General features: G+C 36.5%; 1 protein-coding gene across 1 annotated transcript; it reads right to left on the bottom strand.

Moving 5' to 3' along the window:
• Positions 1-530: 530 nt before the first annotated feature.
• On the bottom strand, positions 531-2,465 carry LOC131035361 (exocyst complex component EXO70A1-like). The gene has a single exon (XM_057967034.2). It carries the CDS (start codon positions 2,463-2,465, stop codon positions 531-533), a length of 1,935 nt encoding a protein of 644 aa, XP_057823017.2.
• Between the last annotated feature and the right edge of the window lie 14,860 nt (positions 2,466-17,325).

Raw genomic sequence — 17,325 nt, 5'->3', positions numbered from 1 at the left:
ATTGTCTACCATGAAATGAATATAAAGAATAAAATCTTAAATAAAGTCATTTGATATCTATTTGAATTCTTACTCTATTTTTATTAAATATAATATAAATTGAAACTTGCAAATTGAATATTTTTTTTTCTTAAAATCACACCTTATAGCTCTTATGTTTTGACCATATAACCAACCTCCTAATCGAATCTTATCAATCATTCTTCTCTGCAACATATAAACCACTATGTATTTTAATCCCTCTTTATTTTGTAAATCATTATTCCAGTTTCAAATCCAACCCATTTCATTATTTCTTTGGATCTTACATTGAAATCTGTAAAATTCGTATATCTTACAATGATAAAAGAAACAGAACACAATTTTTTTTCCCCACCATATAAGCGACAGCTGAAATAATGAGCTCGAAAAATGGAGGCTCTAATTTATAGGGTAGAAATTTTAAATTCATATCATATAATCACCATCTTCTAAACTTTAGAAGATGAAGCACCCTCCATGAAAAGCTTGCGAACTAGCGTCAGAGTCACTCACCAGGATCTCATTTTGTTAATCGACGTCAAGTTACCTTTGAAAATCTCCAGCAGAAGGTCTTGCATCTCCTCAGGCGTGTATTTGATGTTCATATCGCTTTCAAACCTGCTCCTAAACCTGGCAAGAAAGGAAGTGTAGGCAGGTATCAACTTCTCCGATACGGAATTCCTGAGTTTCTCCCGTAGGCTGACGTCAGCCACCACCCACCCACTATGTCGTTTCCTCGCCTCTTCTATCGCCAAATTAAATCCCTTCAATCTCTCCTTCAATTCCTCCCCATACCGAACTCCGCCGCCATAATTGCCTCCTGAAGGAATTTCATCATCTGTTAGAAACGATAAAACTTTCGTCCATGCGGCCTTCTCATAACTCTCCGCGTACTGCCTCACCTTATCACACTGTTTTCTCAGCCACTCCTCCCCCAGTATATATTTGAGCTTAGAGCCCTTCACTTTCTGCACTATGTAGTAAATGTTGTTGACCAGAAACATATACGACAGTGCCCCATCTTTGTACAGACCTGATTTTGTCTCGAGCTTGCAGACGAGGAGGAAGACGGTCCATCCGAGGCGGATGGACAGCGGTGCGGGGGCGCCGACATCATCGTCCACGGAGAAATCATCCGGCAGCGCGAAGCGCAGCTCTCCGGGCGCGTCTGCAGTAATGTTTACCAAAGTTTCCCTGTAATCGCAGAGAAAAGCCAGATAATTCATGACGTATCTGGTGAGAGGATGAACAGTACCACCCGCAATGGGGGCCTTAGATTTCTCCTTCTCAATAGCCTTCTCAAATTCTGTCAACATTCCACTGGCAACCTCACCCAGCCGGGCCAGGATCGTATCAGCCTGTTCGTTCACGCTTGTGCAAAGCTCCTGACAATATGTGGCCTCCACGTCCGGCATCAGATCGGTGAGAGTTTCGTAGAGATCGAGCACCCTGAATAATCTTTCAGGCTCCCGGCTCGTGGCTGACACGGCTTCTACGAAGGCGAAAAGCCTAGCTGTGGGTTCTTGTGCAATTTCAATATAGCAATAGTCCCTCATGTTAACCAGCCCTTCAAAGACCGCATCGCACAGCCTCTTCTCCCTCGCAAACAGAACCCGGATGCTGATTTTTGCGGCCCAGATCCATTTCCTGATCTTTTCATCCAGGAATTCCCACTTCATTTTCCGAATGTCATTCAACCTCACCTTCTCCACACCCAGATTGTATAAACTCCCTTCCACCACGTACTTTCTAGTGAGAGCGAAGACTCGAACGCATTCTCTCGCGTACCCTGTCCTCGCCATGAGCTGCGCTATACTTCGTAGATTCCCCATGGCGCCCAACGGAACCATTTGGAATTCGTAGGTTCTGTCTGTTGACGAAGAGCTGGAGCTGGAGCGGCTGCTGCTACTGATACTGTCCTCTGTACTCGAATAAAACGACCACGGGTCAGGATCGAGGGCCTCGCTGTAAGATGACAGAACTTCGTGAAATTCCTTCTGCAGACGGGCCATCGATATCTCCATAAGCCTCTGCGCGCGGTTCATATCCGGGGAGACTCTCCCATGGGCAGAAAACTGTTTCATTAGTTGATGGAGATTTTCGATAGTGTCTATGTAATTACTCACTTCTTGTGGGCCGCTTTTCAAAAGCATTTTGCTTTCAGTCTTGACGTCCCATTTCAAAATCACTCTCTCTAATGCAGACAAAGTGTCCTCCGATTTCGCTAAAGCACTACTCCGTATTGTGTCTGGGCTCATTGGAGATGAAGGGATGCCATTTTTAAAGAGGATTCCGAGCTCATCTCCACTGATGTCGGAGACACCCGCAAATCTTTCAGCATGATATTTTGCAGTACCAACTGTGTTTTCTCCTATAAATTTAACAGCATGATATGTTGCGGTACTAACTGTGTTTTCACCTATTTCTTCAATCTCGATTGGCATCTTGTTCTAATTCCACTAAACAGAATACGAAATTCAGTAGCAGAGGATAATTTAAACAACAATCCTCGCACAGTTGCAGCCCAACAAAACTAAAACCCACCACAGATTTTGGCAAATCCTCTACAATTCTTAAAAATATGAGAGGACGCTTAGGATTTTATAGTCATGTCCCATGAATGACAATTAGTTTAAATTTAAATATATATTTTGAGTTCAACTACTATTTTTACAGTCAAACATGCACCAACTATTCTGGATTGACAAATTTGACATTACCTTTTGGAATTTACGAAGATATCGTAGTATCTAAATATCAGTTCAACTTGCATCCAGAATTCTGGGTAATGACTATCATTATGCAAAGACAAAGTATCTAAAGATCAGCTCAGATGGAATAAGGCTCTCGAATTTACATATATAAAACTTAAAGATTGGCCATAACCGACACGCACAAACATTTGTTTTAGCTATCGAGAATATTTGACATAGACTCACAACCATTTCTTAGCCATTGAGAATACATGACATAGACTCGGAGCTCGAGCTCCATATGGTGAAGGCACTTTGACGTGACATTCTGAAGGATAAATTGCATGGTAGCCAATATATTAAATCTATATCACGTGCACAGCCGACCATTATATACTTCTTGTCTACGTGAACTCCAAAAGCCTTTCCTATTTTCTCGGCAGCTATGCAGGATTATTTGACATGTGTAGGCAAAAAACAGCTTGGTGGACTCTGTATACATGCAAACAAACCAGAGGGAAGACGTGACCCTTTTTTTAATTTGGATTGTGGACTGGATTTTCTTTAGTAGATAAACGTTAAAATCAGAGTTTGTGTCATCGATGCTGTGACATTTGATCATGACGCTATATGATGTTATGGTAAATATGGCTATTTTCTTTTGTCCAGATCTATATTTACTTGGATGCACTTATGAAATATTTTTTTTTAAATTGTTTTATACAGGGCGGTTTTATTTGTAGTTCTTTCCGAGTTTGCATTGTAGTTTTTGGTAGCTGACTTGTTGAAATCAACATGGATCGACGTGGCGTCGCAGCGTTCAATGGGCTTCTCGAACAAGTTTGCTTACCTAGGCGAGTGTTTTTAATTATTATTCAGGGTTAAATACGTATTTAATATGTTGGATAGACACTGTTATCTTTTTATTAAATTTTAAATAATGGTTTGGTCTTGAAATGTATAGAAAATTTTAAAATTGATTGTCATTTTCCCTTTCAAAGATCTCAATGGCATTATCTATATATAAATTTAGTCAAAATAAGAAAATTATTTGGTCAATAGTTTTCAACATTCAATATATCTAATCATGTTGAATTATGTCAATATTATAGTTATTATCCACTATTTTTCATCAAGGTGTGTGATTGTTTTCCTTCTTATCTACACAACTCAATTATTCTGGTATAAATAGTTTGTTATGTGGCTCTAATATTTATTTATGCAAAGATCTTGTTTGCATGTGATAGTCAATATTATCTAGACATGCATCATTCAATTACCTAAATATAACTCTATTTCTAGCTAGGAATCTATAGCCTTAATAGTGTTGTCTCTAGTTCTCCTCTGGGTATAGTTCTATTAACATATAGTTATCTAGCCCTGATAGAGATTGTATGCATACAAATGAAATAAATAAGACATTGAAATTAAAAAAATGGAATGCTAAAATCAAGCACATTCAAACCTTAATTGAGCATATGTGAAGCTTTGCTCATTTTGGAATGTGATCAGTGCTCAAATTTTCTAGCATGACCTTAGCATTCAATGAATATCAAACTAATAGAACTTGGGTATGAGTTAAATGCTTGTGAAATGATGAGAATTGGATTTGATTTATAGACTAACAAGAGAATTTTATGAATGAATAGGATTTAATCTAGATTCTCAGATCTAAACCATGATTTGAGATACTTATGAGGAGATGTGGAAAGCAATGTATGAGAGTTTCACATTAATTCAATCGCTAATTAAAATAACTATTATTCATCAACTCAAATTAACTTGGGAGATAAAAAAGTTGATTGATTAGTTAATTGAGTGCATGACAGAATCAAGGGGAGCTGACTATTTTCATAAAATAGTTAGTTAATTGCATGAATGATTGATGTAGATTTGATTGATAATAGTGAAGGGTAATCCACTTAAAAACCCAAACACACAACATAAACAAAGAAAATAGATAGGAAAATGTAAGAAAGAAATACTTGCTTTCTATTATCCCAATGAAAGGAAATTACAACATTTAGAAAAATAACATGCAATAGCCACATGCACATTCTCATTACAATAATCTGCAAGCGAGAGCCATGATCTACCATCCCCGTGTAACCCGGGCCATTTGCCTTCTTTATATTGTGAAGTTTAACTACCTATAATGTTCTAGAAAGTGTATCTCCTCCTTTTGAGAATGACCACTTTTGTATCCCATTTCCCTATATTGGAACATGTCAAGAATATGCCCAGAATGGGTTTCGGCATCTATTGGGATATTTTGAGAATTTAATTTTTTATTAATTTATATTTTTTTCTCCTAAAGTAGCACAACTTCCGAAGGCTATGTCTTTCAATCCAATTGTTGGATGTTCAATTATCATATATAGTTGGAAAGCTTGCGGAGATATCTACACCATGCTTTTGTTAGAACTATACAATTCACACATTTTGACCCAATATGGGGCCTCTAAGACCCTCAAAAATGCATTGGAAGTTTTATTAGAGAAATTTTCTAGAAAAAATGAATAACTTCCAAACACCACAAGATATTGGGATAATTCATTTTTCATTAGCTCCAAATTACTAAAAATAGCCCTAATTAACAAATAAACAATATTTTTTGGGTGATGCAAGATTTCTCTTACACCCTGGATGCTCCTGCATCAGATAAGCATGATAGGAGAAATTTGAGTTTACTAATTAGACTTGGTAGTCAATTAGATGAAATGGAATAATTAAGTAATTCAATTATTGGTGTACATGTGGTGGAATTCACTATTAAATTACTCCATTAATTGATAATGTGTTGATAAATAAATAAATAAATTGATAAGCATGTGAATAATTTATAGATAATTAGTGAATAATGCTAGCATATTTTTGTTAAATACATTATGACATTTAATTAAATTATTAGGTGGGAGTCCTAGGTGATGAATATATGATTAGGTGATGATGATAAGATAACATTGTTTACATGATTGCTAGAGTGATGAGGGTGAAGATGACATTATTTCAATTTTTATATTTTGTATAACATTCAACCCATGATCAATAATAATATATGGTTATTAATGAGTAAATTAAATATCCACACACACACACACACACACACACACACACACATACATATATATATATATACATGTATATATATACATATATACATATACATGTATATACATACATATATACATATATATTTACACACACACACATATGTATATATATATATATATATATATGTATATATATATATATATACATACATATATATACATGTATGTATATATATATATACATATATATACATGTATGTATATATATATACATACATGTATGTATATATGTATACATATATATACATGTATGTATATATATATACATATATATACATGTATGTATATATATATATACATACATGTATATATATGTATATATATATATATATATATATACATACATATATATATATATATGTATGTATATATATGCATGTATGTAGTCGTATGCATGTGTAACATCCTAAAATTGCAACCCTTACAATTATATATATATATATATATATATATATATATATATATATATATATATATATATATATATATATATATATATATATATATATATATATATATATATATATATGCATGCATATATATATATGTATATATATCTATACATCTATATATATGCATGTATGTAGTTGTATGCATGTGTAACGTCCTAAAATTGCACCCCTTGCAATTTTCGACTGCATTTGGGTCTTCACCTTAGTGTTTGCGCCCCTCGGCCTGATCAAAGAACTGAATATGCTCATGCACATCAAAAATATATTGCAATTTAACATAGCACTCTACCTGCACCTTGATCCTTCACTAAAATAGGGCAGGACTAGGGCGTGGCACCTTGGGATCCCCTATTTGGGACCTATCTTGGGGTCCCTCCTTTTGGCTCATCTCAAATTAGAGAGAGAAAATCCCCCCTATGTCGACCCAAGTTAGAAAATCATTCAATTAAACCCCACTGGCATGCATATAAGAGGGATTTACCCTCTCATTTGATAGATCATGAAATTCTATCAAGCATCTAGGCATTCAAGCATTCAAGAGCAATTGAGAATTTTTTAGTCTTCCTTCAAGCTTTGGAGCAACAATAGAGACAAGATTTCAAGCATTGAAGAGGAGATCAACATTCTACTTCATGAAACCCTAATTCCATGTGGAGGTAAGAAAAAATTCACAAGGAGGTATAAGCATTTCATTTTCAGTCAATTCAACATCCCCTCTAAGAGGAGGATTTCTACTTTCAATCATTTTGTTTACATTACTTCAAGCACTTGGTTAATTCCAAAACCAGGGTTTGATATGAAGACAAACTCTTATTCCCAACACATTTCCCTTTCTTTTTGTGTGCAGGAAACAAGTGCATAGCTGTACTTATGGAAATAAGCTTTATTCGTAGAGATAGAAAAACCCTTTTTGACACATGGAAAGTTTGGAGCACTAATAGGAGGGTGCCCCTATTCGGACACATGATCACTGCAACTTTTGTTGGATTTCGTAGAGAATCTTTGAATCATCTAAAACTTCTCAGATCTAGGTGCACGATTAAATCCCAAATATGTAGCTCGATGTTTTCTCATACTTTGTCTTCATTTCCAACATTTAGTCTTAATTCAATTAGTCAACTTACAAAAGAGGGTCAATTGCATTCCAATCACTATCAATCTACTTAGTATTCAATGCTTACATCATTTAGGATTGGATCTAGTAGATTCAACCCCTCTTTTGAATGTAAAGTTTTCCCAAGTGAAAATTGAACCTTAGTAAAGTTCCCACCTTTCTCTCAAGTGGCAAATTGGCTAAGGTTCCCAATTTTCCACTTTATTGTTTGGTGAACCCGAGATCTTACCCACTAATTCTGATTTTTCATTTTCATATCTGAGTATATGCAATTTAAAATTCAAATTTTTATTTACAAGTTCAATTTCCTTGCAATTTTTAAAAATTTAGAGGTTGAATGCACAAAAACCCTAATTTTTGGATTCAAAATTGAGCTTGTTATTTGTCTAAATTGGATTGATTGTTTCAAATATGAGAACTCTTCAATTTTACAATTCAAGTTTTCATTTACACTTTCAATCTTCAATTTTTTTTAAAAATTAAGTGGTTGAATCACAAAATCCTAATTTTTATTTTTAAAATCGACCTTGTGGATTGTGTAGATCTTGAATTAATTTTCAGATTTGGGTCTTTTCTTCAATTTCAAAATTCATTTTCCCTCCTTCCAACATAAAAAATTTCAAATTTAAATTTTTAAAATTAAGCGGCTTATGCAACAAACCCTAATTTTTAAAATTAAATTAATCTTGTGCAATTTCAAACTTTCTTTTAAGAATTTAATTGATTCAATTAAATCTAAAGCCTCTTGTCTTTCTTCCAAACATCATAAAAGTTGACCATTAAGTGTGCCCTTTTTGTTGTCCTTTCAATTAATCCTTTTATGAAACATTCTAAGTGTGTCCTATTTTGACCTTCAAGGCTTAATTTCGCATATCTTGACATCTTCAATTTCCATATCCTTCAGGAACTTTCATAAAAATAACAATATCTTGCTTCCCCAAAAATTTGGAAAAAAGTTGGTCAAACCATGTGTTCGGACCAAGTTGCTACCTACTTGGTCCCGACTTTTTCTGCTCAAATTTCAGGAGCTTGTTTTGACTATATTCTACTGCACAATTCTAGAGATTTGTGATATTTTATTAATTTTAGGTCACCCTAAGGTCGAAAACAAATATGAATTTCAACATTTCCATTTTCAATTTAAATTTTAAAATTAAGTACTTCCATGCATAACAATAAGTATGATTCCCCTAATTTTTAAAATTAAATTGATTTCTTCAATATTTCAACATTCCAAAATCTAAAAATTTTAATTAAGAGGTTAAATTTGGACAACCCTAATTTTAATTTTGATTTTCCCTCCTTTCAAACTTTTAAAATTAAGATGTCATTTTCAACCCTAATTTTAAATTCAAATTTCTATCTTCTAGGGGACAATTTTAAATTTAATAATTTAAATTTCTATAAGATTAGATTATTCTTTCCAATTTTTTTCACTAGTGCATGAGTTTTGCTACTATTAGTCCTACCTATAGTATCCCCATTAGAAGAAGTTGTGTAGAATTAAGGTTGCTCAAGGTTTAATTATCAAGGAAATGGAGCCTAATTTGGCTAGCTTTTTCAATGAGGATATTGCTGCTTCTTCCCATCCTTCAGATATTCTTGTTTATCTTCTTGATAATTCTCACAATGAGGAGGAATAATTAACTAGGGTATCCGTTGATCAATTGGCAAAGATGGACAATCAATTTGACAATCTTCAACAATGGATTAGTCAAGATTACCTGAAAAGTGAATCTCTCCCATTGATTGAAGGATTAAAAAGAGTGATTCAAAGTGATAAACATGGTGTTGATATATTGCACAGTATTGCTCATATTTTTTATTCTAATATCATGCCCATGAAGAGTTGCACTGAAAACCTAGGTTGTAGACAACCTCCTACTCAATTTAACCATTCTATCCCTTTGACAACTTCCATGGTTAGTGTTCCTACCTTCACATCAAACATTATGGCTACTTCTACACAAAATGTCATACCTATAAATGTTAGTCATGGGAGTAATACCTCTTATTTCATTCCTCCTACCACGAGTGTTCCTCTTGTTACTCAATTACATTCACTACCTATAAATGTTAGTCAAGGGGGCAACTCCTTCGTTCCTCCCATGAGTCTTCCATGTGGTAACCAATCTTCTCCATTACCTACTTATCATAGTGTTCCACCTCCTTATTCTCGATCTCTTCCTTCATTCAACAATATTAATCTACCCTCTCAATCCAACATGTCTCATTTCAATCCTTCTACTGAAGCTAGAATCAATAGTCTAGCCCAAACAATATCTTCCTTACAACAATAAATAGCTTCTATGAATCAATCTAAGTATAATGTACCCACATTTGATGTAGCGAGCCTATTATCCAATGACATTGTTAGAGTCATCCCTCCTAAACATGTAGAAGTCCCTCAATTAGAACTTTATAATGGAAAAGGTGATCCTTTAACTCATGTTAAAACATTCCAAACTTTGTGTAGTGACTTTACTCATGATCAAAGGTTATTAGCAAAATTGTTTACTAGAATATTAAGCGATAGAGCTTTGCAATGGTATTGTTCTTTGCCTCCTTATTCTATTACTTCTTTTCAACAACTGGCTAATGGTTTTATTCAATAATTTCACAATAATATTGGTCCTAAGGTTACTTTGACTGATTTAATGCATTGTAAACAAGGTGTTAAAGAAAAAGTGACTGATTTTATTGGTAGATATAAGAATTTGTATCTTTTTATGTGCCCGATCAAGACATTCAAAATATTTTCATTGCTAATTTACAAAAAGATATCAAGGATAAACTTCTCTTAACTGAGTTTACTTCCTTTCGTAGTTGTGTGCAATACTTCACAATTATCAACTAACTGTGAGTCAATTGGAACAATAATCTCCTTACATGGCTCTAAGTGATAAGGGCGATAGTGCTCAACAACTATTTGCGAAGTTCAAACCAAATAAAGGATTCATCAAATTCAATGACAACATCAACAATAGTCAACTCATAGGTGCTACAGGTGTGCCTCCTTTGTTTAAAATATTTAAAAGAGAAAAAGAGTTTACTCCTTTGAATGAACCTTTACATAGAATTACGTCTCAGTTAATTCAAAAGAATGTGTTAAAACTTCCCCAAATCAAGCCAATTGATCCATCTAAAACAACTTCACCTTATTTTGAAGCTAAATCTTTTTGTCAATATCATCATTAGCCTGGTCATGATACTGAGAAATGTTTTTCATTGATAAGTAAGATTCAAGAATTTATTGATATCAATACTATATCTGTGGCAGGTGTGAATGATAAAGGAAACAAATCCGTAGCCCCTCCTAATCAGAACCTTCAAATTTTCATTCATCCTTTACCATCCCATTCCACTAATGTGATTGAGACTGATCATCTTTCTTTCTCTCCCAATGACGTGACCATTGAACCTAATAACACGATGAACCTTGCAGATCAACAAAAACCTCATTAGGATTTGTGCATAACGTTTGATCCTAGTGAGATCATTAAAGCACCTAATGGCCCATTATAAACAAGTGCAAAAATCAAAGGTATACCCACTAGAGGAGTCCTTTCTGGTCCTGCTTGCATGGTTAATGTGATAACTGAAGAATTTTTTTATACTTTGCAATTGCATCAAGTGATATATATGATGATACTGATGTGATAGTTAAAGTTTTGATAGATTCTTTTGTCCTTCTATTGGTTCTATAACACTTTCCATTGATGTTGGCACTAAATTCTTAGATGTTCAATTTGCTATCATTCCTACATCTGATCAATTTCGTGTGAAGTTGGGACATCCTTGACTTTCTTCCATGAAAGAGATCATTTCTACTATTCACAAGTGTTTGAAATTTCCTCATAATAGTGAAATCACAACTGTTAATCATACCATATTTCAACCTACACTGAGGTGTGGAGATGTTTGTCTTGATTATTTTTGTCTGAACAATTGAAGCCTCTTGAATCTAGAAGTGATGCTCTTTCTAGATCATATCAAAACTAGAAAAATGAAATAATTTTATCCTTGAGTAAACCTAGAAATCCAACACTTAGCATTCCTCTTGATGATCATATACCCATTCTTGAGGATAAGATTTTTCTTCCTGCTAAGGAAACAAATAATCTTCTTCCCAAGGAGACATCTATTCCTTATCCTAAAGAGAAGAGTATCCTTTCATCCAAGAAAAGAGATATTCCTCTTTCTAGAGAAGAATCCATTCCTTCTCCTATGGATGAGTCTCCTCTTCCTCCTAAAGGTAGAAAAACTCTTCCTCCTAAAAAGGAAACTATCCCTCCCAAGGCTAGACATATCCCTCCTCCTCATGATGGACCCAGTCTCCTTCCTACACCTCCTATCCCTCCTTTATATGGTGTGGTTCCTCCTCCTTTATCTTATAAAGAGAGCAACCGACCTCTCATATTGTTGAAGGTAAAAGACCTCAACCCATTCATCCTTTCTTAAAAGAAGAGAGATTTCCCCTCTTATTTGATAAATCATGAAATTCTATCAAGCATTCAGGCATTCAAGATATCAAGCATTCAAGTATTCAAGAGAAATTGACCATTTTCAGTCTTCCTTCAAGATTTGGAGCATAATAAAGACAAGATTTCAAGAATTGAAGAGGAGATCAACATTATACTTCATGAAACCCTAATTCTATGTGGAGGAAAGCAAAAATTCACAAGGAGGTATAAGCATTTCATTTTCAGTCAATTCAACATCCCGTCAAAGAGGATGATTTCTACTTTTGGTCATTTCATTTAAATTACTTCAACCACTTGGTTAATTCTAAAACTAGGGTTTGATATGAAGACAAACTCCTATTCTCAACACACTTCCCTTTCTTTATGTGTGTAGGAAACAGGTGCACAGCTGTACTTCTGGAATTAAGTTTTATTTGCAGAGATGGAAAAATCCTTTTCAATGCGCAAAAAGTTTAGAGGAACGATAGGAGGGCACTCCTGTTCAGACACACGGTCCTTGCAAATTTTGTCAGATTTCATAGAGCAGCTCCCAATGATCTCAAACTTCTTAGATCCAGGTGCATGACTAAATCCCGAATCTGTAACTAACTATTTTCTCATACTTTGTCTTCATTTCTAGCATTTAGTCTTAATTCATTTAGTCAACTTAGAAAAGAGGGTAAATTGCATTCCAATCACAATCAATCTACTTAGTATTTGTGAGATTTTGCCAAGATCAAGGGCACAATGAAAAGTATAAAAATAGAGACAATAGAATTACAAGAACAAATTGTATTCTCATCAATATGCAAAATGATCATCTGGATTCACCAATACAATGAATATAGGCCTGCTTATATAGGCAAGGCCATATGGATGTACAAGCACACAATCATGACATGTGGCTCAATGAGAAAAAAGGGTACGTAAGAAATACTAGGGGTAGGTAGGAGAAATAATATAATATTCCACAAGAGGTGGATGACCCACCGAATGTGGAGTGTAACAACAAAACAATACCACAAAAGGTGGAATTTCTCCTACAAGCTCTATCCCTATGTGCACACTTCCCTAAGTGTCTCAAATCCAAACTACGAAGAGATGCATTATCCTAAGTTAACTTAAGTAAAGTGTAATAATATCCATAATGAATATTTATTTACACCAACACTCCCCCTTAAGTGCAACTTAGGGGAATGAAGACTCAAGTGAATAATGCAAGATGGGTCCCAGCTACTAGGCCATGATAGGTACCCATGTACAATATGCAAATACAAGCAAAACTATGCAAAGCAATCTCTCACAAATGGAGAAAGGGAGAAAACCCAGTGGGAAAAAACTCCCCCCCAAAGAGAGATGAATGTACAAAAGACTCTCAAACAAGATGGACAAAACCTCAAAGAGGAAAAAGTCCCCCCCATAAGAGAGGAAGGAGAAGTTAGCTGAACCCCCCTAATGACACATCCTGCACCCCCAAGAGAGCTCGCAACTGCTGGAACTTACTCTCAGTGAAAGGTTTGGTGAATATGTCAGCAACCTACTCCACTGTAGGACAATACTGCAAATCAATGACCTGCTCCTTAATGAGCTCTCGGATATAGTGCATATGAATCTCGATGTGTTTGGTCCACTGGTGCTGGACTGGGTTCTTCAAGATTGCAATAGCAGTCCGATTGTCGCAATGCAGAACTATCGGCCGTGGAGTGGTGTACCTAAACTCTATGAGAATCTGCTGGAGCCAAATGCTCTCAGCTATTGCATTAATAGTGCCTAGATGCTCAGCCTCGGTCCAAGAGAGAGAAATAGCATATTGCTTCTTGATCTGCCAACAAATGGGGCCTGAACCAAGGTGAAAATTGTAACCAGAAGTAGACTTACGATCATCAAGATCGCCAGCCCAATCGGAGTCTGTGCAACCAACCAGGCGAAGTCTTGTGCCTACTGCATAGTGAATCCCATAGTGATGTGTACCCTGGATATAATGAAGGATGTGTTTGGTGGCTTTCCAATGAATCTCATGTGGTTCCTGCATGAAGCGGGAAACCATGCCAACTGCAAATGAAATATCAGGGTGTGTATGAGTCAAGTAGATTAGACTACCCACAATTTGATGATACAATGTGGCATCAACTAGTGGAGAAGAACATTGAGCCTCAAGCTTGACTCCTGAAAGAAAGGGAGTCAGTGTAGGCTTACAATCAGCCATATGAAAGTGTGCAAGTAGATCAAGAGCATGCTTGGGCTGCGATAGTGTAATCTGGAAGGTGACTGTGAAATATCTATCCCAAGAAAGTAGTGCAAAAGACCCAAGTCAGTCATAGCAAATCTGTCATGCAAAGCAAATTTGACCTTGCTAATGATGGATGCAGTACTCCTTGTAATGATCAAGTCATCAACATAGAGCACAAGTATCAAGTGAGAGTCATCCTATCACAAAATGTAGACATTCGGATCAGAATGACACCTGGTGAACCCTGTGGAGAGAAGAAAGGAATCCATCTTGGCATACCAAGCCCTGGGGGCCTGCTTAAGGCCATAGAGAGATTTCCTTAATCTGCAAACCAAGGAAGTATTCTGGATGAAACCCTATGGCTGCTACATATAAATCTCCTCATCAAGGTCACCATGAAGAAAAGCACTCTTCACATCCATCTGATGTACAACCCAACCATGAGCTGCAGTAATAGCAAGTGTCAAGCGAATGGAGTTCATCTTGGCTACGGGCGCAAAGGTCTTAGGATAGTCAACATCTGCAACCTGAGAGAAACCTTTCGCAACAAGCGAGCCTTATACTTATCCACACTACCATCTGTAGCATACTTGGTCCTATAGATCCACTTACATCGAACCATCTTTCTCCCCTTAGGGAGATGGACTAAATCCCATGTGTTGTTCCTCATCAATGAACTATACTCTTCCTCCATAGCTTGGTCCCACTCAGGAACCTCTGATGCTTCCCTAAATGTCTGTGGATTGGAAGTGATAGAAATGAATGCATGTGGAAGATCCTGATGCTGTGATTGAGTTCTCCATGTATCTAAAGGATCCCCAATAAGAGAACCCGCGGACTCAAGTGTTTGTCGAGCCCAACGAGGTCTAGGGGCAGGTGGAGAACGAGGCTCCTCAATAACAAGTGGACCCTACGGAGGTGTAACCCTGTGAGTCAGAGTTGAAGGAGTCTCACCATCTGAATGACTAGCATCACTATCCACAATGGAGAGAGGTGGAGGAGGTAGAGAGGCTAAGCTAGGAAAGCTTTCCTCAAAGTGAACACTCCTCTCAATGAACACCTCATGTGTCTCAGGATCCATCAATCTATATGCCTTAACACCCTCAGGATATCCAGCAAATATGCAAGGCTGACTCTGAGGTTCCAATGCCTTGCGTTTCTATGGAGGTATGCAAGCCCATGCTGGACACCCAAAGACTCTGAAATGTCTAACAATTGGTTTCCTACCAACCCAAGCTTCAAAAGGAGTATACCTTGCAAAACTTTGTGAGGGACCCGATTCTGGATGTGTGTGGTGCAACTGATAGCCTCTGCCCAAAAGGCGGGATCAAGAGAATGTGCATGTATCATACAGCTAGCCATTTCTTTGAGAGTTCTATTCTTGCATTCTACAACTCCGTTCTGGTGTGGAGTGTATGCAATAGAATGCTGAAGATCAATTCCCTCAAGTGTACAAAAATCCTCAAGCCTCTTGTTCACATATTCCCTTCCATTATCTATACGAAGAATCTTGACCACTTTCTCGGATTGCTTCTCCACAGGAGTCTTGAAGTCCTGAAACCTATCAAATACTTCACTCTTATGAATGAGAAAGTAAACCCAAGTGAAGCGAGAGTAGTCATCAATGAAGGTGAGGACATAGCGGGCCTTGCTAAATGAAGGTACTGGAAATGGACCTGCTACATCACTATGAACAAGTTGAAGAACTTCCAAAGCTCTCTAAGCTTTCCCCTTATCAAACTTTTCCTTAGGATGCTTTCCCATGGAACAACCTGAACATACACCCTCTGAAAAACTAATTTGAGGTAGACCTATGACCATGTCTTTAGTGCTGAGCTGCTGAAGATAGCGGTAGTTGAGGTGACCAAACCACTCATTTCATAGCTTAATTTCAGAATTTGAATGAGTAAGCAAGGCCCTAGAAGGCGAACTTGGCACAAAGTGGGAGAATGAATAAAGCCTTGAGTTGTTATTGACTTGTCCCACTACTACCAAGGCATCATCATCAAGTTCCTTTACCACAACTGAAACTGGTGTAAACTGAACCTTTTTCCCATTCCCATAGTGACTGATTTGGTAGATAGAGAGAAGGTTGGTAGAAAAGTTAGGAACATAGAGAACATTCTCAAAAGTTCCATCATCCATGTCAACTGAACCTTTCCCTTCAACCTCTACTTGTGTATCATCACCTATGTAAATGTGAGGTACCTTAGATGGCTCCAATGAAGAAAACTGCTCCTTTGTAGAACCCATGTGATATGAGGCACCTGAGTCAAGTATCCATTGCTGTGAAGAACTTGTTGTAGCCACAAATGCTTGCCCTTTTCCCTTAGACTATGAGGAAGAGGAAGAAGATGAATCCTTCTTTGTGTAGGTGGATGGCAAGTTGATGTTGTTTTTCTTAAGAAGATTAGTTAACTCATCAACTTGCTTTGTGTGACATTGATGCTCATCATGACCATACTTCTTGTAATATGCACAAGTTGGCTTATCCTTCTTAGGTGGTGTCCCCTTCTTGGAAGAGGATGAAAAATTGCCTTGTGATGGAGAGGATGACTGTCCTTTTTCCTGTTGTGGCTGTGACTTAGATTGCTTCTTCTTGTTGCTGGAATCTTTGCCTTGACTTCCTTGATTCCCTTGATTAGCCACCAAATCCTTGGACTTTGAAGACTTGAAAAGCCCCTGATGAATGCTAAGAGGGGGGGGTGAATTAGTATACCAAAAAATCTTGCACTTAAACACTTAAACAATCTAAAGATAAACCGATAAAACAGTTTAACATATAGACCGGTTATCACACATGCAAACCAAAATGCAAATAACGCGTTCACCCACAAAAGCAATAAAACCATAACACAAGATATTTGATGTGGAAACCCAAATGGGAAAAACCACGGTGAGATGGAACTCACAAGTCACTATTTGCAGAATAGAAACCAGACCGGTTAAGGTCTTACAATGTTCTTCACCAGAACAAATCCTATTTGGAATCTCAATCTCTATTAGGAGATAAGTCCGATTAAAGACTACTAGAGGATTTTAGATTCACAGAGGTGAACCACCTTGTTAGAGAATTTTACAAAAGGATTTTGGGCCTACCCAGTTAAGGGCTATAGACTTGTCAAAGATGTCAGTAATCAACAAGTGTTTGATCTATCTAATAGCACAGACTGCTCAGTTAGATCCTTGATAGCTCATTCTTAATGCACTCCCGCATTACTTCAGTCTTCTACACATTC

This window comes from Cryptomeria japonica, chromosome 1, assembly GCF_030272615.1.
Source record: "Cryptomeria japonica chromosome 1, Sugi_1.0, whole genome shotgun sequence".
In the NCBI taxonomy this organism is placed as follows: Eukaryota; Viridiplantae; Streptophyta; class Pinopsida; order Cupressales; family Cupressaceae; genus Cryptomeria; species Cryptomeria japonica.
Note: the sequence above shows the minus strand (reverse complement) of the source record. Positions and strands in the feature narration are given on the sequence as shown.

What these genes read in the sequence shown, in the direction of transcription:
- LOC131035361 (XM_057967034.2), bottom strand. Translation starts at nt 2,465, where the DNA reads ATGCCAATCGAGATTGAAGAAATAGGTGAAAACACAGTTAGTACCGCA.